Source organism: Amblyomma americanum, chromosome 9, assembly GCF_052857255.1.
Source record: "Amblyomma americanum isolate KBUSLIRL-KWMA chromosome 9, ASM5285725v1, whole genome shotgun sequence".
NCBI lineage: Eukaryota > Metazoa > Arthropoda > Arachnida > Ixodida > Ixodidae > Amblyomma > Amblyomma americanum.
In genome coordinates, this window is record NC_135505.1 from 98,816,890 (window position 1) to 98,842,280 (window position 25,391).

The 25,391-nt window shown below is 47.5% G+C and overlaps 1 protein-coding gene across 4 annotated transcripts in view; it reads left to right on the forward strand.

Moving 5' to 3' along the window:
- The window catches only part of LOC144103846 (TBC1 domain family member 15-like), a 71,625-nt gene that overhangs the window by 40,450 nt on the left and 5,784 nt on the right, over positions 1-25,391 (forward strand). For 2 of the 4 annotated variants that reach the window (XM_077636551.1, XM_077636548.1), the window contains exons 6-15: positions 2,444-2,647; positions 4,715-4,840; positions 6,723-6,826; positions 8,492-8,586; positions 16,024-16,140; positions 17,618-17,718; positions 18,830-18,929; positions 20,121-20,218; positions 21,021-21,137; positions 24,136-24,538. In XM_077636551.1, coding sequence (XP_077492677.1) covers positions 2,444-2,647; positions 4,715-4,840; positions 6,723-6,826; positions 8,492-8,586; positions 16,024-16,140; positions 17,618-17,718; positions 18,830-18,929; positions 20,121-20,218; positions 21,021-21,137; positions 24,136-24,456 — 1,383 coding nt within the window. In that variant the 3' untranslated portion in view covers positions 24,457-24,538. The remainder of the gene's footprint in view (positions 1-2,443; positions 2,648-4,714; positions 4,841-6,722; positions 6,827-8,491; positions 8,587-16,023; positions 16,141-17,617; positions 17,719-18,829; positions 18,930-20,120; positions 20,219-21,020; positions 21,138-24,135; positions 24,539-25,391) is intronic. The other 2 variants (XM_077636552.1, XM_077636550.1) reach the window with 1 other exon arrangement.

Consider the following 25,391-nt stretch of genomic DNA (forward strand, 5'->3'; position numbering starts at 1 on the left):
GTGCGGTACTGATCCAGTGGCAAGACGGTGGAGAACGGGTCACCAGTTATGCCAGCCGAACACTTACGCGCGCCTATTCTACGACGGAGAAAGAGTGCCTTGCAGTGATATGGGCCATCAACAAGTTCCGGCCGTACCTCTACGGGCAACCCTTCCGTGTGGCAAGCGACCACCACTCCTTATGCTAGCTGGCGAGCCTCAAAGACCCTTCAGGACGCTTGGCTAGATGGAGCTTACACTTGCAAGAATACGACTTAACAGTCGTCTACAAGTCGGGCCGTAAGCATCAGGATGCGGATTGTTTGTCACGTGCGCCTATCACAATCGGTCCCAAGGAACCTGCCGATGATTTTCCTTTCCTGGGCGCTATTAGTACCACCCAAATGGCACAGCTTCAGCGGGCGGACTCGGAGTTCGCGCCGCTCATCGATTACCTCGAAGGCGTCGACGCTCGCATCCCGCATGTTTTTCGTCGCGGGCTCCACACCTTCACGTTACAATCTGGTGTTCTCTACAAGCGCAACTTTTCCAGCAACAGAGAAGCGTTCCTGCTTGTCGTACCATCACAGCTGCGGCCAGAGATTTTGAGTGCCTGTCATGATGCACTCTCCGCCGGCCATCTCGGAATAAGTCGTACACTCGCGCGCATTAAGCAGAAGTATTATTGGCCCAGGTTACTCCCATCAGTGCGGGCCTACGTAAAAACATGCCGCGACTGCCAACGTAAGTCTTCTCCGTTGAAACCAGCCGGATTTCTTCACCCGTCGAACCACCGAAGACCCCTTTTCACCAAGTGGGCATGGACCTCCTTGGCCCTTTTCTGAAGTCTTCATCTGGAAAGCGTTGGATCATCGTTGCCACCGACTACCTGACACGGTACACTGAGAAGAGCCACGACTCTTGTCAAAGGCACTGCTGCTGAAGTGGCGTAGTTCTTCATACACAACATTGTCCTGCGTCATGGAGCCCCTGCCATTGTTGTTACTGATCGGGGAACTGCTTTCACTGCCCGCTTAACCCAGTCCGTGATGACTCTGACGCACACCAGCCATCGACGTGCTACGGCCTATCACCCACAGACAAACGGATTGGTAGAGCAACTCAACCGCACTCTAGCTGACATGCTTTCTATGTATGTTGACGTCGAGCATCGATCTTGGGATACCATTCTTCTGTACGTAACGTTTGCCTACAACACCGCCCTGCAGGAGACAACCCGACTGACCCCTTTCAGCTTGTCTTCGGTCGGCACGTGACCACTCCGTTGGATGCTATGTTGCCCGTTGACCCCTACTGTGACTCTTATGCTGGCCTCGACGCAGACACGTTCGTTCAGCGTGCTGAGGAAGCGCGGCAATTGGCACGCCTGCGAATTAACCGCCAACAGGAGACTGACGCCGCTAGGTACAACCTCAGACGCCGCTTCGTCAGTTACGCGCCTGGCGACTTGGTGCGGGTGTGGACACCTGTTCGTCGCCGCGGCTTTTCTGAAAAGTTGCTGCGCAGATACATAGGCCCTTACGAAGTAGTGCGCCGCATCAGTGATGTGACGTATTGCAGTTACTCCCGTCCAAGCGGCTTGCTCACCGCGCCGGTCGCACCGTACCGAAGTCGTGCACATTGTTCACATGAAGCCTTACCACGACAGACTCCCTGACTGAACAGCGGTTCACTGCAGCTGTATTTTGCTGATATTTCCCTCCTAGCCGCCTCGTGGCAATGCTGCAGAAGAGGGGGCAGTGATACGTGCCACTGTGGAAAAAGAAGAAAAAGCGCCTGCATCCGTGGAGAAAGAAGATGTTGCTCTCCCGCTCGCTCGCTCGGACCACTTAGGGACCGCCACAGTTTACGTCTCGTCTCCGGAGGTTCTCCTTCGAATTGCTCGTAGCAATATTTGCTACTTGATTATGCTTAAGTAGAGATTTCTTTACTTGCACTTAACCCCGTGAGTCACGAGTTTTTATCCAATGCAGACCTTTGTTCTGTAGTGGACATAATTGAGACAGTGATAATGAGAACAACACACTAAATCATTAGACCTAATTTAGTAACTGATGTATTTCCAGACATCCGTGATGTGTACATTTCATCCACAGGAAATGTGCACTGGGATGGTGGAGACGTTAGAATGCATATTTGTGTTTTGCAATATTCAGAGTTTTTGTGACTGCAAACTTGCACATGTAGCAGTATTATTGTTTGAAAGACATCAGACATTTGAATGTCAGACATTTTGTCAGTAATTACTCTTCTTTGCATGGTGCATAACATCTGACCTGTATGTGCCTCTCAACATGCTGTGATGGTCGTTGTAACGTTTCTGTTTTTGCAAGCCTTGGTCACATTAAAAAAACAGATTGAATGAAGAAATTGGTAGATTTGTTTGTTTTCTATTCTTAGTCCCCTTGAAATTCATTTTCACATTTAAACCTCGACCGTGCAGAAGTTTCTGGTGAATCCAACCTGGGACGCCACATGGGATGGCTTTGCCAAGGTGGCCCACTACGTCACTGGTGCTGGCTCGGGGCTGCCCGGCGAGGAATACCGGACCAGTTACGACTACTTTGGGGAGCAGCAGCCTGACAGCCTTACTGGTCTTGAGATCAGCGAGCACTGTGAAGAGCCCGGCTTTGAGGTGGTTGTCAGGGTGAGTGTCCGCAGGCTGCGTACGGGCACGTTTCTCGCGTTTCTCAAATGGGGTTCCATAGTGCCCATGGGTGTTCCTTGTGGCGCTGCTTGGGTTACCTGTGCATCGAAACCCATGTGTGTCTCAGCACCCACCTTTCCTTCAACTACAGTTGCGTCGGCGAGACTAGTAAGTTTGGTTGTAACATGATAAAAGATGGTTGCTCATTGCCATTTGTTTATATTTACCACCCACATTTTGGAGCGTCACAGCCAGTCTGCTAATATTGCCAGCAATGAAGTGGTTGTAAATGTGGTGCATCACTAATAATACTGTAACTGCTTGAAAGCAGACAGCCAGTCAGTGTTACCGTAATTAAATTTCGGAATTTTTTTTGGAGGCCTTCAAGCCGTGCGCTCTTTTTTGCATGCATGTGAGGCACAAAAGCATGCGAGGAGGGTTTTTATTGGTGGGCTGAGGAACCTCAAATGGAGGTAGGCACAGTCTACAATTCTGCTTTACTAGTGCAGTCTGCTGGTGATTTAGGTGTGAATCGAGCTTTTAGTTTAGAGGCTGTTTTCCTTTTGCACTTTTTCCTGCCTTGAATCATGATTGAAGTGGTTATGCAGTTTTTTGGGAAGGGGTAGTGCGCTGTGTATACAAGGTTTCTGGTGACTTGGAATTCTGTCATCTTCAAGGTTGTGCTACAGGAATAATCCACATTGCTTGAAGAAGCTTTTTCAAGTCTTAATCCTCTACTTGCCATGTTGTTGTAGGCCAGGGCTTGTCAACGTTTGCAGCTGCAGAGAACCCTAGCGGCTTTCAAAAGGGGGTGAAGGAACCCCACGTCTTTTGGCTGCCATCCCTTCCTCCCTGACATGCATGCATGCAGACGCATAACGCTTTAAAAATATGACCAGAATGCAATCAACAACGACTAGCTCCAAAAAAACCCCCGAAGACTCTCATGAAACTCAGTTTGGGAATGGCTGCTGTGAGTATGAGGTCATGGGACCATCCATATAGGGGACAGACTTTGTCTTACAAAACCACTTCTTAGCTGAGGTGTGCAGCCTTTGTCAAAGGTAAAGAGCCCAGTTGGGGGTTTGCTTCTAAGCCAAAATGGCACTCTTCGAGCATCTGCGCAAGTCGTAGCATTCGGAGGGTACAGCCGAAAGCTCATTTGACCTAGAGATTTGGAATGTTGACGGTGCATAACAAGTAGCACAGCCTAGCCCAGAATAAACCCCTTGGGCTCCAAACTTTTGATTGAAGGCTGCCGAATGGGCACTAAAACTTCCTTGGATGTCCTGGGGACGTTTGAGACGCCCTGGGGACGTTTGAGACGCCCTGGGGACGTTTGAGACGTCCTGCGGACGTCCAGTGTAGTTTCAGTGCATATTAGGTGTTTGTGTGGGCTGTTCAATTTCTCTCTCTTTTTTGCACTGCCTTAAGAAATGGACAAATGATGCTTATGAAGGAACATTGGGTGTCTTTTGCGAGCAAGTAGGTACTATACTTTTTGTATGTGTGCAGCATTGGTAATGTCACTGACAAGGATTAGTCCTGCTATGTTTAATCGTCTGTTACACAAGTAATTGGATGTGGCATCGATAAGCCTCGTGTATTATGTCTTTTTTTTTCTTCTGGTGTTACAGCTGGGTTCAGAGCAATAGGCACTAGGGTCAGGGCTTTTGGTCAATTGTGTCGGTGCCCCTGTCACCTACAGTGATTGTTTTGGACTTCCAAGAAGTGCTAGAACTGTACTGAAGGAAAATAATGTGAACTAATTAATGTTAAGCTAAGTTAAGTAACCTTAAGAAATGAATTTATTACTTTGTCAGTTTCAGTAGAACAATGAAGTGAAGTGATTTTCGTGCTTTTGTTCTGCATACAAGAAAAACGATAACTCAGCATTAAATTATTGAATAAAACAGAAATACTAAAGCAAATGAGTACTGAAAAAATTAATAGTTGTTCAGCTGTAGAGACAAGTGACCATGTTCCAGGAATTGAAAGTGTCTGCTTTTTGTGTATTCTAAGATGGCTTGGTTGGTCGCTTTCTCTGTTTTGCATTGTTTTTGTCAGACCCTGCCCAAGCGGACTGAGGTGAAACGGGGCAGCCCCTTGGGCCACGAGGAGTGGGCCTTAGCACACGATCCGGAAGGACGCGTCCTCAACGAAGACGCCCTCAAGCAGCGCATCTTCCGAGGGGTGAGTTAATAGCGAGAGTGGCGGTGGACTTGTTCTATTTTTTGTCCCTGGTGGCCAAGCAGCAATAGGCAGACCTGTGGACGATACCTATCTTGAGCTGCATTATAAAGCATTAGAAGGAATTATTTATTACCAATGACGACGCAGAAGTAGAGTGACAAGTGCCCCTCCTAGAGGAAATTATTTCTCATGAAGCCATGGTAAACAGTCATCATCGCAAATTTCGTTTCTGTCCAGTACAGGCAGCATGTGTTTGGCAGATTTGTTGACTGGGCTGGTGATTGGTGAAATAGCACAGCAGAATTTTCAGTAGGACTTAAAAACAGTAATGGTGGAGCATCAGTGTAAAAATTGAGGTGCATTTAATTCTCCTTACGTGTGGAAATGCGAAAGCTGTGAGCAGTTGGCCACCTGCGCCAATTGCTGGGCCAGTGCCGTACTTTGCGAGGGGGTTTTCAGTGGGTGCCACATGATGGCGTTGCAACTGCGCGCCAAGCACGGAGGAAATTTTGGAAACGTAGGAAGTTTTTTGCGTGCTTGAGTGTGACATCTGTAATTAACATGCTCATAATCACTCATGCAGGCCTCAGTACATATCTCGGAAGATTCGTTTTTAAGACCTGTGTATTCACTAGACACGTCTTTATTCAGCTTCCAACGTCGAAGTGTCATGGCGGAGTGGCAGCGTCCCCTTCTCGCATGCCGGTGGCCCAGGTTCAACTAGACCGCAATTTTTTTTCTTATTATTTTAATTACCATACAAGTGCGGACACTTTTGCAGCCAGCCTCTGTCCACAACTTTTGTTGACACCACTCATGAGCCAAGAAAGACTTTCCCTTAAAATATGAGTGTTTTAGTAGCCACATGCAAACTCTCTTGCAAGATGTGAGCAAGTGCAAGTTGACGTTTTAGGGAAGAAAAATAATTTTTGATGGCCACCAGTAGTGTCAGAAGAGACGGTACTTTGGGTTATGCTCTGGGACCCTGGTGGTGTGTCCTCAACAAGGGTTGACGCTGGGAAGGGTTAACAGTGGATTTTTGCAGTTTGATGGGAGTGTGCAAATGCGGTGTTTTTGTGTCTTGATGTTGCTGCCTTTGTGAAGGTCTCCACCGGCGCAGTAACCCTGAAAATGAACTCCAACAGCCAAGAGTACATCGTGACTTATTATTCACTAGATATTTTCTGGTGTGTGGGCAGCGCCATAGCCAGATGGTGGTGGCTGGTAGGTGGTGCTTTTGTAGCTGGAGGACAGAGGTGGGCAGGGGTGGTTTGGGGAGGTGGATTGAAAGTGTCAATGGGTGGGTAGGTGGTGAGCAGCCCCCTAGCTAGAGTGGGGCGGTGTCTGGTGGGCAGTGCTTCTGGAGGGCTTCACTCTCTCTGGCTACAGACCAAACAGATACTATCATTTTCACATTGTGGCACTAGTACTGTATATGCAGTACAAAAACTTTTTTAGAGAGGAAACTGTCTTTTTTAAATCTGATTGTTATAGAGGTGGCACTCGGGGCCGCAAGCAGCTTTTTAATTCTTGTAGCCTTGCTGAGTTAGCGTGTTCATTGTTGAATGTGTAGTGGCCGTCAGTTTTCATGATTCAGATAATGTGCTTAAGTTTTATCCCAGTGCAGTCAGTGGGGTGGCCACTTCTTTGGCTGCTGTTATCTCTCGTGTGCTCGGAACAGTACTTCGCAGCTGCTTCAGAGTAGACGGGCAGCAAGAACTCCAATACCCCACTTCGTGTGGTTACCATCGTCAGACATGACTCTGAACTGTGTGCAGAAAGCTTAAGGCTGCCCGCATGGACTACTCCCATGTGGAACTTTTCACTTGGCTAGGTCGCACTCTCACGTCCTCTTTCCCTTTTCCTTTTGCATGTGGTACAGGGTATTGCGGCTGAGCTGCGGAGAGAAGTGTGGCCGTTCCTGCTGGGATATTACGGCTTCAGCTCCACATACAAGGAGCGGGAAGCCCTTCGCAAGAAACTCAAGTGAGTGCCAGGAAATTAAAGAAACTGTAGTGTAAAGTGGCAGGCCAGAGCTAGATTAGAGCAGAGTAGGTCTCTTTCTAAAGCATACCGTATAAATGCGTGCAAGGGCCGCACTTTTTTTCCCAGATTTGAGGGCCAATGTTCGATGTGTGGCCCATACACATGATTTGCGAAAAAGCTTTTTTTTTTAAAGTAAAAATACACCAATCAGGAAATAAACGGCATTTATTCTACGTTCTACAACACTCGTGGCGTATTCAGACTCTGAGCTAGGGCTGTGCTCTGGTGTGCGCTCATTTCAAACGAAGTCGCGCACAATTTCCGCTGTCAACGCGTCGCCATTGTACCGTACTTCTATCACTTAGCAGAGCAACTCTTCTTCCAGTTCGGGAAACTTGCACGGCTTGCCTCGGAAAGCGCGCTTTTTACAGCTTGTGTTCCTCAATACATCCTATTAGTTGACCATCGTCAGACGCACTTCTCGGTCAAGTCGAATTTACTGCCTGCCGCACGCTTGCCATTTTCAAGAGCAAACTCTCAGCTTTGTCTTGCCTTATCGTGCTAAAACTGCAATGCTAGGCATCAGCACACGAAAGCCCCGTGCCTCTGAGCCACAGTGGAGCTAGTGATACTGATGCCGATGTGGATAGCGGGAGCTCACGACGAAGGAAAATGTTGATGATGATAAGCCGCCGCCTCGGGCGCCATCCGTGGGCGGCACCTGGAAGCTCCTGTGCGCAGAGGAGGCTCTGGCGCATGCGTTTCCTCCACGATCATGTGCCCCGTTGCTTGCAGACGGAGCTGATCACAGAGGCCACGGCGCGGGCATTTCGAAGGTTATTCCCGCATGGGTCATGGAAAGTTTGGGTGCGGCCCATATATGGGTGCAGCCCTTACACGCGTTTATACAGTATAGAGTTGGAGGGTCCCCAGCGTACAGCTCATGGACTGTCCCACCAGTCCTTACGCTAAGTGGGCTGGAAAAGCATAGTTGAGGATTTGACTTGGGGAACATTGTAATTAGCACAGAAGACTGAACACAAGGAAAGGAGACACGATGATCGTAGGAGGCAGCAATTGTCCTGTCTGCTCCTCTTCTGTGTCCCATCTTCTATAATAGTAAAAGTGTTTCACAAGTGTCCTTGAAGATGGCGCTGCATTGTACTGCTCGGCATCACTTTTGCCAGGTATCAGCGGCAAGGTTTTCCTTCTTTTTTTGTTTCTTTTTAATTTTTTTCATGACGCCATGTGGCCTGTGTCCTGTGCACATTTTCATTGGAGCAATAGAGCGTTAGAGGTTTGGCATTGCACACCTGTGGGTAGAAGCTATAACCATACAGTGCAGCTTTGCACAAAAGTTTGTGGCACCCCAGCCTTGCAGGCAAAGCTGAGTTTGACGTCACCGTATGCATGTTTCACCAGAGGCTCGGCGCCACCACCCGTATATGTAACACTACAAGACAGGGTTTGTTGTTTGTGGAAGCTGTTCTTTAACTCAGTTCAACTGTGTTAGTGTCAGTCAGCGGCCTGTAATGGGCCACTCTTTTCAAGTCGAGGGCAACATCGTCGCTTAGCGCCGGATGCCTTGTTGCCTGTTTTTCACGGTTTTGCATGAATGACTTCAGTGAATGCTTTCTCCCCTTTCCGCCCTTACCTGCTGTTTAGGGACTACTACTACCGCATGAAGCTGCAGTGGAAGTCCATCAGTGAAGACCAGGAGTCGCGGTTTGCCGACTTCAGGGAGCGGAAGAACCTTGTCGGTGAGTGCACCAGTCTGATACTACTTAAACTCAATAACGTGACTCCAAAAACGATTCATTGAAGTCATTTTATGTCACCTTCTCATTGGACACACACGCCTTAAATGCAGTGTTATTCTCGCAAAAGAAGAGACACCAACATGGAACTGTGTCGAGAAGTGGTCACCATAAATCGCTTTTTATGTTCATGCTCAAAGCTTAATAAACAGAAGAAAAAACGTCTTTCATTGGTTTATTCCGAATGCATACCCTTTCATCCTTGTTTACTCTTAGGAGAAAATGCACCTGTGGACTTGACTTGTGTTTTTACTTTTTCAAGAGAAGCCAAGCTTCTTAACAAGCTATGAAATTTTAAATACATTTTAAAGGTTTCTTACAAAGCGAACAAAATCTACCCTGTGGTAGCCTTAGTTGCTTATGCATCGTGAAACACAGCACAACATTCAATGACATGATAGAGACTGGCACGCAGTTTCCTTGATGACTATGTGTTGGAGGTGAGTCTAGTGCAGATTCTTGTATAGAGCACGGTTGGTAATGCAATGTTAGTGCCCGAATGACCATCTCTGCACTTCAGCAAGCATCGTAAATCCATGAACTTTACTCGTGCCTTAGGCATTTCGTAACAAATTGAAGTAGAACATTTCTGTGTACAACATGAATCCTAAGATGTCAAGGAGTGCAATAAAGCTCTCTATTTTTCTATGTGCATGAGCAATAGTCCTTGAAAGTTATTTTTTTAACAGTTGTTTCATTTTAGTATGCATGATGGAGGTTAACATTTATTTGCCTGAGTACTCGGCATCTAAGAAAAGAACTGATAGTTATTACACAGAACAGGGCAGTGCAAACACGCTGATGTAAAATACTGTGAACTTCCTCCTTATTTAATGGCCCAGGAATGACTTTCCGAGGGTGTTAATTGTAATTACTTGGGAACTGTATCAGCTAGCTTCAAATGAAATGTAGTTCTGAAATCAGCATAAAAATTTGCATATCTGGGCCCACGGCGGCTACATTTTATGTATATATAAATGTATATCTGGCTTTAATTGGCACATCCCCCTTTAACAGACAGCTAGCAGCATTCAAATACCCCTCATGAAAGCACATTCAATGAGTACGGATTTTATATGATGGAAAGAGTGGCATTGTGGCCACGCGCTTAAGAGGCCTTGCCACAAAAACTTCCCTCAGTCGTTCAACCTCATGGTGATTCATGGCTCCCGAATGCCGGTGACTGTTCTTGTCAGCATTTAAGCAAGCTGTTGTCTTACGCATGGAGACGTTAAAGAATTGCTTGGCAGCACGCGAGTCTGATGTTGCACCAGATTCTAAGCAAAGCATCGGGAGTGACATGTCATCTGCAATAGCAACACCAGTTCTTCATGCACTAATAGAAGATTACTGCCATCAACTTACGACATCGGTAGTGCTGCGGAGGTGTCTATTAGTTTGAATAGAACGAGATGAAGGCCTTTATTTCTCGCATGTTACATAGCAGAAGCTCATTAATTCTAACTTCATTAGATCAAATTTTTGGGTAATTCAAACTGTCTGACTTGGTCCATTCAGGCTTCACTGTAGTGTGTGCCCAAAGCAGCTCGCTAAGTCAAACAGGAGTTGATTCTGCCGCTGGTAATTCGAACTGCGCACCACCGTACCAAAGTGGCTTGGACACGCGGCCAATCGAGGAACACACCCGCGAGGTTGTTCCGCTTCTTTGTAGGAAGTTTGGAGAAGGTAAATTTGACATGCGAGGCCTGAGCAAAGTAGGAAGGGGGCAGTGGCTCTGTCTTTGACATCAGCAGCGGCGGCGTACCGCACTTACCCGATTCTAACGCGCACCCAATTTTCATAGTCAACAAGAAAAAAAAAAACTTACATCCCCAATTCTAACGTGCGCAAATTATTTGTGATCAAGAAAAACGAAAAACTTGTGCGCGAGGAAGGGGAGATTTATTGCCGAACTTCACTCTTCATTGCTCTTGGATAACTCCTTGTCGCTTTCGACCGACCACAACATATCGTCCCCAGTGCCATCCAGCGTGTTTCCGATGCCACACTTTTTGAATGAGCGTTCCACCATGTCCGGTGGGATTGTGGCCTATGACTCGCATGCCCATCCAGCGAGCGTCTCCGAGGGTGCACGCTTAAGCCTATTGTTCAGTGTGAATGGCGGGATGCTAAGCCACTCATTGTACAGAACACGAACCCGATCCTTCACTGGTTTGTTCAAGCACACGTCGAGTGGTGGAAGCTGCGCCGTCATGCCTCCGGTTATAACGACGAGGTCAGTATTGCACACAGCGAGCTTGTCTTTAACGTGCTGGTCAAGATGGCACTTGAACGCGTCCAGAATGAGCATAGTGCGAAGCTCAAGGTTGGCCCCGGTCCTTTTGCGCCACACGCAATCGATCCAGTTCACGACCATGTCAGTGGCCATCGAGCCTTCCTCGTTTTCTCGGACGATCACTCCTGGTGGAAAATTCACCGCCTTCGGAAGTGTCTTTCGTTTAAAAATGAGGAACGGCGGCAACTTGTGGCCATCGGCAGTGCAGCAGAGCATCACAGTTACTCGCATCTTCTCATTGCCTGTCGACAACACACGCACTTGCTTGGCTCCCTTCACTTCAATGGTTGTGTTGACGGGCATGTCAAAGTACAGCGGCGTTTGGTCTGCGTTGGCGATTTGTCCCAGCTGCTAGCCATGTATGTGCCGCAACGAAATCACATATCTTTGAAAGGCACAAAGCTTCTCCTCAAAGGCTTCTGGCAATTTCTGACATATGCCAGTCCGCCGCTGAAGTGAAAAGCTTTTCCTTTTCATAAACTTTGATATCCAGTTTCTACTGGCCTTAAACTCACTCGTGGACTAACCGTGATGTCTATCCAGCTCCAGCGCTTTTACTTTGAGCATTTCAGTTGTGACCGGCATGTGGTCCTCTCGGAGTTTTTTGACGAAGTCCACTAATGCATCCTCAATTTCAGGGAATCGGCCTTTCCGAGGTCCGTTGAACCCTTTGCGGGTAGACTTAGTGAGGAAGATGGGGTCTTTCTGCTTTCTCCAGTCCTGAACACGTTTCTGGCACGCAGTAAGCATGTGCGGCAGCTCTGTTGCCGTTGGTCTCTGGCACAAAATGACCTTTTTCTTAAAGCCAGCCTCGTAGTGGAAGCGGCGGACCTTTCGTGCAGTCCCTGCCATCTCAGTTAGAAAGCGCGTAGATGCAACGTTTGCAATGCTACTACACAAAACAAATCCGGGATCCAACCTTCAGCGAGCGTTGCTGCTGACACTGGCAAAAACGAACAGCTTCGGCGCCATCTTGAAATGGCAATGACGATGGGTGGGACGAAATTCGCGCTGTTTCGGTTTGTATCTGATTCTAACGTGCATGCTACTTTAGGGTTTATTTTTCCGGAAAAAAAGGTGCGCGTTAGAATCGGGTAAGTACGGTAGGTGTAGCATCTAGCCACATGACCTTAGAGGTTGTAACTTTAGTAGTTCGCTGCGTTAGTGTTGCCACCACTGCCAAGATGCGGTGAGTCAGGAATAGTGTAGCGCCGCTGGAACTGGTAAAACGAGTGAATAGGAGCCCTCGCTGGTGTCTACTGCACCTCCTTGTCTCAGTTATATGGTTATATACTGCGCCAGAACGTTTCTCTATGTGAAGTTAGCACCAGACTGCTATCGAAATAGGACATCACTGTAAATAATAAAATACCGAAAGCATGGTGGCGACTTTCATCAGAAATAAGAGGGTGATCGAAATGGTGCCACTCGTTGGTTTAGTGGACTGCAGCTCAGGGTTGGAAAATCGAGCAGTGTGTGACCTTTTGTCCAAAAGGGGCAGTGTGGCTTTTTGACCAAAACGGTCGTGCAGCCACCACAACTTTTAAATTCACACTTGCAAGTCGCGGAGGCTTGTCAAGACCGGTGCAACTCTCGTTCCGAACGACACCAATCGGGAAAGCTATGTGCAGGTTGTGACTCGTGCTTGGTAGTGTGAACTTTGGCACTGTTCACCCACTGCTTGGTTTGGAAATGGCAGCCGGTTTTTGTGCCCATCGTGAGCCCCTCATGATTCCTGTATGGCCCTTCACTGTGAAAATTACGGACACTGTCAACATCTCTGCCTCGTCTTCAGTAAGGAGAAGAAGATACCTTTTGTCATGTTCAGGCTTTAGAATAGAACATGTGTAAGACATGAACCTAGAGCTATATAATCAATAAAATAGGGTAATCTCACCACCCAACTGCTTCCCAATACAGTAAAACCTCGTTAATTCGAACTCGAGGGGGACCGGAAAATTGTTCGAATTAAGCGGAGTTTGAATTAACGAGCGGGCGCTAAAAAAAGCGGCCATCACGCCCGGCAGCACGGGCCGAAGCTAAAACAGGCATATCTGAGATCGTTATCTCTTACTACGCGCTACTACACATTTGTGGCGGGCGATTGCGCGAATTGAAATCATAGAGCCCGAATGTCGAAGGAAATAAAGTTAATTTGTTTATGCGGTTGGAGCTAACATCAAAATGCATTCACGTAAGCAGCAAGCTTAATGATTAAATATGACACTATGCTTCAAAAACATGTTTATTAACAGCAGATTGGCAAAGCATATCAAAGAGAAAAATAATCGGTGATGCGCATTTGTTTTCGTTTTCTTTGCCGTGACTCGACAAGCATCGTCTGCAACTTGCCCAACAGCTCCAACGCAGCGTCCGAATTATCATCGGCGGAGAAGTAGCGCGCAGCCAGATCGAGTGCTGACGCTGTTTCACATGCACTCGGGGGTGGCAATGGATCGTCGCCTCCGTCGGACTCGTCGTCGCTGTCAGCTGTGCTCGCCGCGCCCGAGTTGTGCGGCATCTGGTCACCGCGGGCAGCTTCAATAATCTCGGCATCGCTTAACGGCCCTGATGTCTCCACGCCGCTGTCAACGTCTACGAAGCTCTGGAAGTCAACACCCTCCGATAAAGCAGCGTAGGCAGGGTGCAGCGCGACGGAGTCATCACATTGAGCATCCAGCTCTGCCGTGCTGCAGGCTTCTGGGCCTTCAATGAAGCCGCACTTTCGGTAACAGTTCACGACTGTGTCCGCCTTGACAGCATTCCACGATGTTGCCAGCATGTGGCAGGCTCCGAGGAGATTGACGTCGTACGATTTGCCGCTGTCCATACACCCAAGAATCCGCTCTAGGAGGTGGCGCCTGTACAGTGTTTTGAGGTTTTTTAATAACCCCAAGGTCCATAGGCTGCAGCACAGCCGTAGTGTTTTTCGGCAGAAATGCCAGACGGATCGCCTTCAGTCCGCTGATGTCGCAATGGGCTGAACAGTTGTCGACGAACAACAGAACATTCCTGTTCTGTGCCGCGAACTTCCTGTCGAGTGTGCGCAGCCAATACGTGAAAATTGCTCGCGTCATCCACGACTTTCTGTTGAAAGTATAATCAACAGGGAGAGTTTTTAGCCCTTTAAAGCAGCGAGGCTTCGCTGCTTTGCCTATAACTAGCAAGCGGCACCGTTCCGTGCCAGTCACGTTTGCGCACACCAACACCGTCACTCTTTCCTTGCTTCTCTTCCCGCCTGAACACGTGTCGCCTTTGTAACTGACAGTCTTGTTCGGCAGCAACTTAAAATAAAGCGCGGTTTCATCTGCATTGAACACATCGCTGAGCGAGTAATCGGCAAGGTAGTCCTTTAGTTGACCTGAGATCCAATTTTGACACGTTTCTTCATCGACTGCGGCTGCCTCTCCACAAACGCTTTTAAACGTAAGTCCGTGACGGGCCTTGAAACGCGACAACCAGCCTTCCGACGCGCTGAAGTCACTTATGCCCATCTGGCTGGCGAAGTCCACTGCCTTTGCGGCAATTATTGGTCCACTTAGCGGAATGTTCCTGCTGCGAACGTCCTTAATCCATGCCATTACAGCATCCTCCATCTCTGGATGAGCCGATGTTCTTAGTCGTTTCCGCGAGGGCTCCATCTCCTTTTGATACGCATTGAAGATCGAGTCCTTGTTCTTGAGGTAGTATGTGGACAGCGTGCTTTTCTTGACTGCAAACTTCTCTGCGATCGCTGTCTTTGTTAGGAGACCACATTCGACCTCCTGTAATATCTCCACCTTCGTCTTCAAATCCTTTGCGGAGTACTTTCCTCGGTTTGCCATGATTGCCACAGTCGATGAGACGTCACCAGCGAGATACCAAACAAATGAGGAATATCACGCAACACAAACTTCACTAGACACCGCGGCAACAAAGACTAGGCGCAAGAGGGGCCGGGTGCTGCGTGCAGGATGAAGGAAAGGAAAGAGTCTTCGCTTCCCGAGCTGCACAATAAAAGGGTACCGGAAGTCGCGCGTTGTCGCAAGGGCTACTGGGAGAGTTTAGCCGACGGCACAGCCAATAGAACGCTGGGCTCAGCGGCGTCGTCTGCTGCATGGGCAGGCGCGCTGGGACGGCGCCCAAGTAGAGGGAAGCGGGGGAACGGGGAGGGGAGGCCCGCTTGATTGAAACGTTTATTTCCATCAGAAAAAAAGCGCAGCTTCAAAAAAATGTGACGTAACCGCCTCTCCCGAGTACTTCCTTCCTCCATGGTCGCGTGCGTCTCCAATAGTCACGACCGCCTCGGCACAGCGGAAACCTGCAACGGCTTGCGCCGGAGCCACCGTGGCCGGAGCATAGGCGGCGCCCGCGGTAGGGTGGCTACCCGCGTGACCGCGCGTCAGCCAAAAATAGACAAGCCAATGCTTCGACGCTCCGGCAGCGAAAACCTGCTACGGCGTGCACTGGAGGGTTGGTTCGGGCAACGAAATTCACGTCTCACCTCGTGCGTGCTGGCTTATTTTTTTTCTCATCATTCTGCATTTTTTTTTAATTTTCAGCGCATTGTATTTGCTACGAGGTGACTTCTATATGCGAGGAGCAATGCCAGCCATCGGCGCCTAGTTCGAATTAACCGACGTGGATACCGGCATATTCGAATTATCGGTAGTTTTGACCCATTGAAATACACAGGGCTTTGCCGGGACTCGGCCGTCAGTTCGAATTAACCGGAAGTTCGAATTAAGCGATTTCGAATTAACGAGGTTTCACTGTAGCAGTGTACTGTCTCTTCTGTTTGTCGTCTTCATCAGCTTTTGTCTGCGGCGTGAAGACACCGACAGAGAATTCCCTTTCTTCGTCGTTGTTATCGATCACGCAAATGTGCTTTCGCATGTTTATAGAATTTAGGCAAAAATTATCTGTAATTTTTTTTCCAAGTTTCCAAAGCTTGAAGGGGAGGCTTCACAACTGCCTCTGCATAAGATTCAGTTATAACATGAAGGGTGACTTTTCACTTCTCTTTATTGTCAGTGAAAAAACGTGTTGCATTCGAGTGAGTGCGGTATATCCATTTTTTTTCTTTTTATTTCTCTGACATGCAGAGAAAGATGTGAGCCGGACAGACCGGACGCACTCCTTCTACCAGGGAGAGAACAACGCCAAGATCGAGATGCTCAACGACATCCTCATGACCTACTGCATGTACAACTTTGACCTGGGTGAGCAGGGCGCTGTTGGTTGTTGCGCCTTCTATTGCTGAGACGCCCTGTTTTATTATTTTCGACCCCGCCTAGGTGCAGTCGCTATGTGAGGCACATTCAAGCATCGCAGCTCCTGTGCATTGTATGCATATAGCGAATTCATGCCGTTGGCTACTTCTTAATTCCTTGAGACTGTACAGAATGGTTTCAAAACAGCATCATCATTATCAACATTACTACATCCACCTGCACAACAAAGGCCTCCCCTATATACCTCCAATAAACCCTGTCCTGTGCCAGCTGCAGCCACCCTGTCACTGCAAATTTACTGTACTCTGCAACAACTTTTTCTGGCAATAAAACGGAAGCTACAAATCTGAAACACGCCCTCTGTTACTATGCAACGGAATACAGTCCCTGCTTGCAGCTACTAGTTTTGTATTAAAACATAGTACATTGTCAATATCTATTATTTAAGGCATATTTCTGGCACAGCTGCCAACTTTCAGACTAGCGGAAAACCTAACAGCAAACAGTTTGGTAGTTTCAGATTCTTCTGCGCGCCGGCGGTTACTCGAAGTTCTCTCTTGCTACTGTTCGTCCGGGAAAGCGACTGCCAGTGCGAGCAAGCAGGGTAAACGACCCACAGTTCTTCCCCTCGCCACTCACACCTTTTGTAGCACGTCGACATGGTCACGCTAATCTTCCCCAGTTTGCCTCGCATGCACGCTGGTGGTCTGGCTCAGCAGGTAGTGTAAAATGTGCGAGTAAAAGTGTTTTTATTTTACAGCCCGGGTGATAAATTAGGGTGTGCAATTTACACGTGGGTGCAAATTATGCAAGTAAGTACGGTATTTGGCGGAATGCCGGAAAAGCTGGCGCCGAGACTAGTCTCTTCTCGTACACCGCCCACTTGGCTTTCTGTCATCCCTTCCTATGTGTGGCCTTCTCTTGGAATCACCCTAAACGACCATCAGTTATCTAACTTATCTTGCCTTCACATTGCATGCTCTGCCTATGGCCATGTTTTCTTGATTTCGACTATGATGTCATCTAACTCGAGTTTGTTCTCTGACCCATTCTGTTCTCTTCCTATCTCTATCACATGTCGACTAATAAGGGCATGCACTCATGCTCGCTCACATTCAGGAGTTTCATACAATAGTGAGTGCTTGTGAAGAAACCCTAATCTTCTGTGACGACCACGTGGCAACATGAATCGTTGCAGTCACTGACGCATACACCCGTCAATATTCATGCATGCTGCGGTGACATGGTGCGGTGGTTCAAGGATATCCCCGGGTTCGCCGTTGCTTATTTTCAGATGCCCGCTCTAGTTTAGCGCATCTGCACCCACCTGTGAACCTCATTGGCCCAGAAGAATTATTAAATGAATGTAACAAACAAAAAATGGAAGCCAGCACTCGTGTTGAAGGATAAAAGGCACTCAGTGGCCCAGTGATATGTATCGGCTCCAACCATCCTGTTCGCGCAGGCTATGTCCAGGGAATGAGTGACCTGCTGTCGCCGATCCTCATGGTGATGGACAGTGAGGAGGACTCCTTCTGGTGCTTTGTGGGCTTCATCAAGCGAGTGGTGAGTGGGCGATGGGGGGAGACGGCGGGGTCGTTTTTGAAGATCGTGCAGCTAGTCATGCCACACTGCATGAAATACCTTTTGCGAGTGTATGCATACTTATTAAACAATCAGAACGTCCTAGGGTTCTATGTAGGACAAACAGGGGCGCTGACCAGCTGTGCTGGTAAAGTGATACAATGGCCGTTCTGTGTTTTTGCACCAATAATGTATGATGGCGTACATTGCTGTGCAAAGTATGGTTCAACAGCTTGTTAGTACTATTCAGGGAATGCGTACTACTCAGTCTCATTCTCTCGGTCTCTGGGGACCTACTTTTAATTTTTTTCTTTCATGCTGCACTCCTTTAACATCAACATGAAATCAAGGACAACATTGGCCTTGTATGTTCACATAGTTGTTCTCCATTAAATTAAATGGCGTTAGTAGCTGAGTAGCTGTTGTTGGTTTTCTGTAAAATGTAAAATTAGACAGGAGGTTCTGGGCTCTAAGCTCTGCATGCATGACTGGCATAGAGGCTACGATTGTCATGGGTAGTGTGGCATGGAAAAATGATGGCGACGGCTACAATTTGATTTGAATGGCAGAACGGCAGCTTGGCCAAAGAGTGCCACGACGAATGTGTTCTTGGCCTGCACATGGCGGCCCAATGACTCATGTGCTATAAAAGGCTGGTGTGAATGGCAAATGGGAGAAGAACGTTATGCTGGTGTCCCCCTGCCTTGGTTTATCAAACTCGCTGTGACGACATTTGTGAACTGCGTCATGAAGCACATGTTATCCGCTCTGTGTAGTGTCGGTTGGCAGAGTACGATGTGAAATGGCTTGTAAATACTGTATGAGAGGAAAGTTGTTTTCTAAAAGGGTGCACTTATCTGTAGGATTTCACAGAGTGGACTAATCTCAGATAATGGCGGCCTGCATCTTTGCAGTGTCCACTCGTTGAGGCTTTGCAGCAGTATTGTTGCTGGTCAGTCATATCTATTGGAGGAGTGTCTCAGCATGCGATAAGTGCATTTGCAGTGCTGAGATCGCATACAGGCCATAGCTTTATCACATTAATCCTCCAATGTTCTGGTTCAGCAGTGGTGGCATGTGTGCAACTGTGCAGATGTCGAACTTTGACCTTGACCAGAGCGGCATGAAGAAGCAGCTGGCGCAGCTCTACGACATCCTCGCCGTCGCTGTCCCCAAGCTGGCTATTTACCTCGGTAAGTGGCTTATCCTGTTTTCAACTGTGTGTTGGTGTAGAAACGTATGTACTGTAAGCCACGAAATCTCAATAATTCGTGTGCTCAGTTGTCTTTGCTACATTCAGCTTTCAATAATTTGATTTCAGAGGGAACCGATAATTTGTTCTAAATAAACAGGGTATTAATGAATTATAGCTTTTTCAATACCCGTGATGTTGATGCGGAAAAAAGTGCCGGTTTGAATAAAATGGAAATTTGAATTAAGCAGGTTGAAATTAACGAGCAACCACTGTACAGCCGTTGCAGTAATGTAGTCTGTAGTGAAAAGTAAGGCATACAGTGTGCTCTGTGTGTAACAGTACTTATAGAAAGATGTAAAATTTTGCAGTGTATTGTGATAGTTGTATATCGCATATAATTTTGAACTCAATATTACTAGTGCAGAAGTGGCGTTTCTGATGAAAACTGGATTCTTACACATGTTTCAATGAACTAGGCTAAATTTTTGTTGCGTTTTTTCTGACGAGGTCATCATTCCGTGATTCAGTGCAGTCTAGCGCTTGGCACCAGTTAAGTCTCAACTTATGCGATCAGATAATGTTCTCAGGAGCACAAATTACAAGTGTGCACTTGCTCGGCAATTAGCTTGCCTTGCTAACTGGTGTTGAACTCGGTAGTGATTTCTATAACCTGACAGCAGTTGTGTTAGGTCTCTGCCACTCTTGTGACTCCTTAGCTTCTTGGACATCTACCTGCGGATCTTGGGATTGTGGGTTGGAACTCCGACTGCACATTCGCAGTTGTGGCACGAAATTGCTGGAGTAATGTTAGTCTACTGTAACTTCTTTGCATGCTTGTGAAATGCGTTGTTAAAATTGGCGCATTAAGCCTTTGGCCGCTGTGTTCGCCACTGTCTTTTGCATTGACAGGCACTTTAAGTGTTATACGTAATTAATTTTATTTTGTTGTGGTATTAGTATCAGCAGACTCTAGCTGCAGCGGGCAAAGGGTCTGTTCCGTCTTTTAGAAGCTCGGTTAATTGTATGCGCATTCTGATACATAATTGATAAAGGAGCACACGTTTGATGTGCCAAAGCGTCTGCAGTACGTACTTGTACCATTTTGACTTTGTTGTGACTAGCTGCACAAATTATGAGACTTTGCATTTGTTGCCTGTTGCCGTGTTTGTTCCCCTCTTGTGTCCCCCAGAGGAGCATGAGTCTGGCAACCTATACTTCTGCTTCCGCTGGCTCCTGGTGCTGTTCAAGCGCGAGTTCAAGTGCGAAGAGATCATGCGACTCTGGGAGGTGAGTGGGCCGACACTTCTGTTGACGGCACTCGATGTGCTCGGTGGCTTGGCTCGAGCAGTGACGGGGACCATGCAAGCACGAAATACTTGCATGCAAAGGCCAACAAAATGAAAAAAAATAAGAGTAATGAAGGCTGAAATTCACCCATTTCTGGACGTTTCTGGAGTCGATGATTTACAAACCATGCCATGTATGGCTACTGGCCTCAGCTTACGAGTTTCATGCATGTTGGGCTGCTGTGGATGTTGCTGTGTGCATATGTTAGGCTGCTCTGGAGTTGACTTGTGGACACAACAAAGAATCCCTGAAGGCTGTGATATTGGTCCTTGAATTTGCTAGTCTAAAGCTAGTTTTAAAGTAAGATTGGAAGCACTCAAGACCAAAGCAATAGAGAATGCAGATTTATAAAGCACTGCTTTGAAGAAAGTTTACTTTTGTAACAGATTATTCTGCTTTCAAAAACCCACATCCCTCCTTGGCTTGCTAACAAATTTTTTCACTACTGATTGCAAAGAAAACGTGCAGGATATTGTTAATAGGAACTTGTGCTCATCAAACTGTCACCAGTCTCGTTAATGTGTTTGCATTGCCAAAATTCAACAAGTGCTGACTCTGGGTGCACCATTTATGTTACTGATATGTACCGTAACGGTAGCAGTATCGTTAATATAAATTTTTGTTTGAAATACCTACACCTGCATATCAGCATTTGGTTATGCTCACTTTTTTTTTTTGCGGTTGCGTTCAGTGCAAAAGAAATGAAATTCGTGATGATTATGTCTTTGTGGTTTGGATGCAGGTGCTTTGGACAGACCTGCCGTGCAAAAATTTCCACCTGCTCTTGTGCGTGGCCATCCTGGACCATGAGAAGGACCTGCTCATTGAGAACAATTATGGCCTCAATGAGATCCTCAAGGCAAGTGTCTTCCACTTACATGACCTTAGCCATGGCTTTGCATGTTGGAGGCAGGCTGCAGGTGCTTATGTCAGACCTAGACTTCCATTTAGGCACCTTCTAGTAATTAAAATTGGGAATATCGTATTTACTCGTGTAATGGACCCACTTTTTTTCCAGAAAAAGTTGGCATCGCGGGGAATTGACAGAATTTTTCGCGAGAGTCGAAATTTCATATCGTACGATTGCCTGTCGCCCTCCTGTCCGTGCATCTGTCCAGCGATCAAAAGCATGCTGTCAGCCACATCCGTGTTGCCGGCGTTTTGCAGCATTTGCTTCGAAAGGTGTTTGCTGTATCATGGTGCGATCCGATGATTGTGTGATAGTCAGCGGCAGCGCCCAATCCGGGCACCGTAAAGCGAACATGCTGAACACTGGCCCCGAACTTCAGGTGCACATTTTTTACGCGAGCTCAAAAAATCCCGCTGGACAGTTACAAATGTGTAATGCGAATGTTAAAGTGACAGCTGTGGTGTGAGAAGGGTTGGGCATTTTGGCTTTGTATCTCGAGCTCACCGGATCTCTTGAGAGTCTGAAGGTCCTGCTTCCTCCGTAGCATTTCTTTGCTGAGGATGTTTCATAGCGCTCTGGTTCAAATTTGCTACACTCCCTTCTGATGCTTGAGCGCCCGCTAGCTTTCTAAGCAAACACTGGCACAGCTGGGCACGCAGCAACGCGCCGAACAAGCCATCATCACTGGTGCTCCTTTTAAGTGCACACAGCGTCATTAAGGATGCATAGTTCACCAAGCACGCCGCCCCCACAGGAGCTGTCATCAAAAGATAAACATGCCGTGATGCTATCTGCATGCAACATCTTGGCATGCTACCAAGGTCCGCTTTACGCACTGCATGAAACTGAGGAACGCGCTAAGAAAATTAAGCTAACGGTTTAAAAAAGTAAATTCTCAGTGACAAAAATTAGGGGTGGGTTTATTATGCTAGTGCGTGGATTACGCGAGCAAATACAGCAGTTTGTGAACAGTATTTGTTTTCAGTTTGGCTTTATTTAGCTGCACTATTACTGTTCTGAATATTCAAGCCTCATGAGTGTTCAGAAATTACAAGATTTCATGCAGCATAATTGCACGCACAAGATAATGCTAGGCCTTGCATAAAACCAATGCACTAATGGCCATTGGAAGCTGCTGTGTTGTGGTCACTAGGTGTGTTCCTAGTCTCTCCTGCTTCGCGTCAAATCTGCAGCGGAAGGCAGTTTGGAACTAACCACTGCCTATCATAAGATGTTTGATCCTGTTACCGGTAAACTGTAAATACAGTCGCCGACCGATTTTTCGGACTCGAAGGGACCCGGAAAATGGTCCGAATAATCGAACAGTCCGAAAAACCCGTGAAGTACAAAAAAATCACTTTACTGAGATGAAATCGTCCTAACAATGTCACCGATCTTACCTTGCGGAAAATTTCTCTTGAGGGCGATGATTTGCGCCTGTATTTGCACCAAAGTTGTGCTTTCACTGTACACGCTAGACAGCAAGGTCACCGCATTTAGTTGAAATACTTCTCACGCTTCGTTGATGGACCCGGCGGGGCCATGTTGTCCACTACCCGAGTGTGCACCACACCGCTCGTCAAACACACGCAAAGACAGGGCACTTTTCGTTCAAGCGGCGGAACCGCCGGACGCAGTCATAAAACGTCGAACAGGTGTAACTTCGTGAAGACTGAGCACCACTTGGTCGACGCGGTCAGAGAAACCCAAGTGATGAAACCGCAAATGGCGAACGTATGAGACCTGCCGCGGTGGCTCAGTGGTTAGGGCGCTTGGCTACTGATCCGAAGTACCCGGGTTGGAACCCAACCGCGCTGGCCGCATTTCGATGGAGGCGAAACGTAAAGGCACCCATGTGCTGTGGGTTGTCAGTGCACGTTAAAGATCTCCAGGTGGTCGAAATTATTCCGGAGCCCTCCATTACGGCACCTCTTCCTTCCTTTCTTTTCTCAGTCCTTCCTTTATCCCTTCCTGCCGAGATGTGAGATAGCTCCTGCACAATTCCCTTCCCCCAACAACCAATTTTCAACATATGGGCGGTATGGGACTAGCGATAACTGCCCGCAACAACGTCGGCGACAAAAGTAAGTTGACGGCGATGACAATCTGGCTGCCATCTTGAAGTGTCAGAGAGCTTAGGGACCTCTACTGGCAATAATGAGGTACCGAAAGTATGTCAAGCCAATCCAACTGCAGCGTAAATCCTCCTCAATCCAAGATGGCACCTTTTGCGCCGGCGAAAAGCTGATAAGATGGCCAATTCTGGCCCGCAGACAACTGAAATTAGTCCCAAGAATCGAACTTTCGGAGTTTTGAAGTCTTATATATCCGTCGCGAATATGTATGCGCTTCTATGGGGTGACTGACGACGCCTCATCGAGGTCCGAAATATCCTACAAGTCCGAATTATTGGAGTCTAAATTACCCGTCGGCTACTGTACAGCAATCTCATTAAATCTAAGATGCGGTTGGTTTCAGCAACGACTTCGGCAGCAAAGCATGCCTGGCTAGGTCCGTCACAGCGGCTTAGTTAGGTTGGCTTCACCTCATGACAGCGATAAGGGGCAGAAATTGAGTACAAGGGACCACAGTTGGCCCTCAAATACTCCTCGCGTTGACCACATTGCGCGGTTTCTTACCGTCAGCACTGCCAGCAGCTGCCCTAGGCTGCACAGTAGATCCGTCTACACATGTGAAAAGGGCTCAAAGAGTGCCGTTAGTAATGGCACTCAAGGGACGCAGCGTACAAATAGATATAATGAATGCTCCTCTGAACACGAGTCTAATATACATTAACAATAGCGCTATACTTTTGCATAAGATTTTAGAGGGGATCTTCTGGCTGTTCGATATAAACAATGTTTCGATATATCCAGGTTCATTCTATCAGGGCTCGACTGTATTAGCCTTGCGTTCATTGCCTGTTCCCTTTCAAACCTGTTTCCAGCACGTCAATGACATGTGCTACCGGATAGACCTGGAACGGATGCTGTCCACGGCCGAGGCGATTCTGGAGCAGCTCCGGGGCTCCGCCAAGCTGCCCGAGTCAGTGCAGGAGGCGCTCGGCATATATGTCGCCAACACCTCATCCCCCGTTGACACCAATGGCATCGCCTACGAAAGCGCCAAGCCCTTGGATGAGCGGCAGGCAGCGTCACCGAACAGCATGCGCACCGGGGAACGAACTTGCAGCACCAGTTCGGTGGAGGTGCTGTCAGACGGGGATGTGGAGGCTAGGTACGAACGCCACCTGCAGTTCTCCATTTGAAGTGCCGCTTTTGGGGGCTGCTCTCCGGCTGGACTTTCCATTAGGGCTCTCACAAGCCGGGCTCTCTGGGGAGTCTTTGAATGTAAGTGTTTGCTGCGGTGTCAGGTCTCTGTCAGGTTGGCAAGGTTAGTAGTGGGTGATGTGGTTTCAGAAGCTGTGCAGTCTCTGAGGTCCCAACATCAAAGCTATCTCGATGGAGTGGGAATGTTTTAATCATCAGATTATAGTTCTTCACTTGACTATAAAATTGAATGGACTTGCTGTCTGTGCTTCTTTGTTGATCTGGTGGGGCTTTGAACTCAACTGAGAACAGGAGTGGCGCATATCAGCCTGTGATGCAAGAGTTCTGGTGACTGCCTTTATCGTCCCTTTTATTAACTGATGTCCCTGTTTTTATCTTTTTCGTTGGTGCCCTGCCGTAGGGCAGAGGGCAACGGCTTGCTCCAGCCAACTTCTCCTTGTCCCTGCTTTAAGGGGTTCTCTTTCTTGGGAGACTCCAAAAAATTTCAACTTATCGTGGTTCAGCTAGGCTGTTTCTTATTAAATGCCAGAGTTTGCAGTGTTTATTTGGTGCAGGCTTGTCGGTAATGAGTAGCATTAATTCAGGAAAGTTCTTTTTCTGGTTTACTGAAGCTTAGCTCCTTTTTTGGACAAGTTTGGGATAGAATAAGTTGCTGATTACAGAACAGAACAGTCACTTTGTGTTTGTTGTGTGTTTTTGCACATAATGTCCGTTATTGCATAAGCAAGAAATTTGCATTCAGTGTCTCACACTTAGCTGGTTGCCATTGGAGCTGTGGTGGTTGGCAGGCCACACCATATTTTTCTCCGTGCCCCTAAATTTAAATGTTTGAAGGGAGCATCGAATCAGTGAACAGGGCAGCACTTTTTTTTTTAAGCTGTCAGCTTATTGAAATGCCATGAGACCATATGAC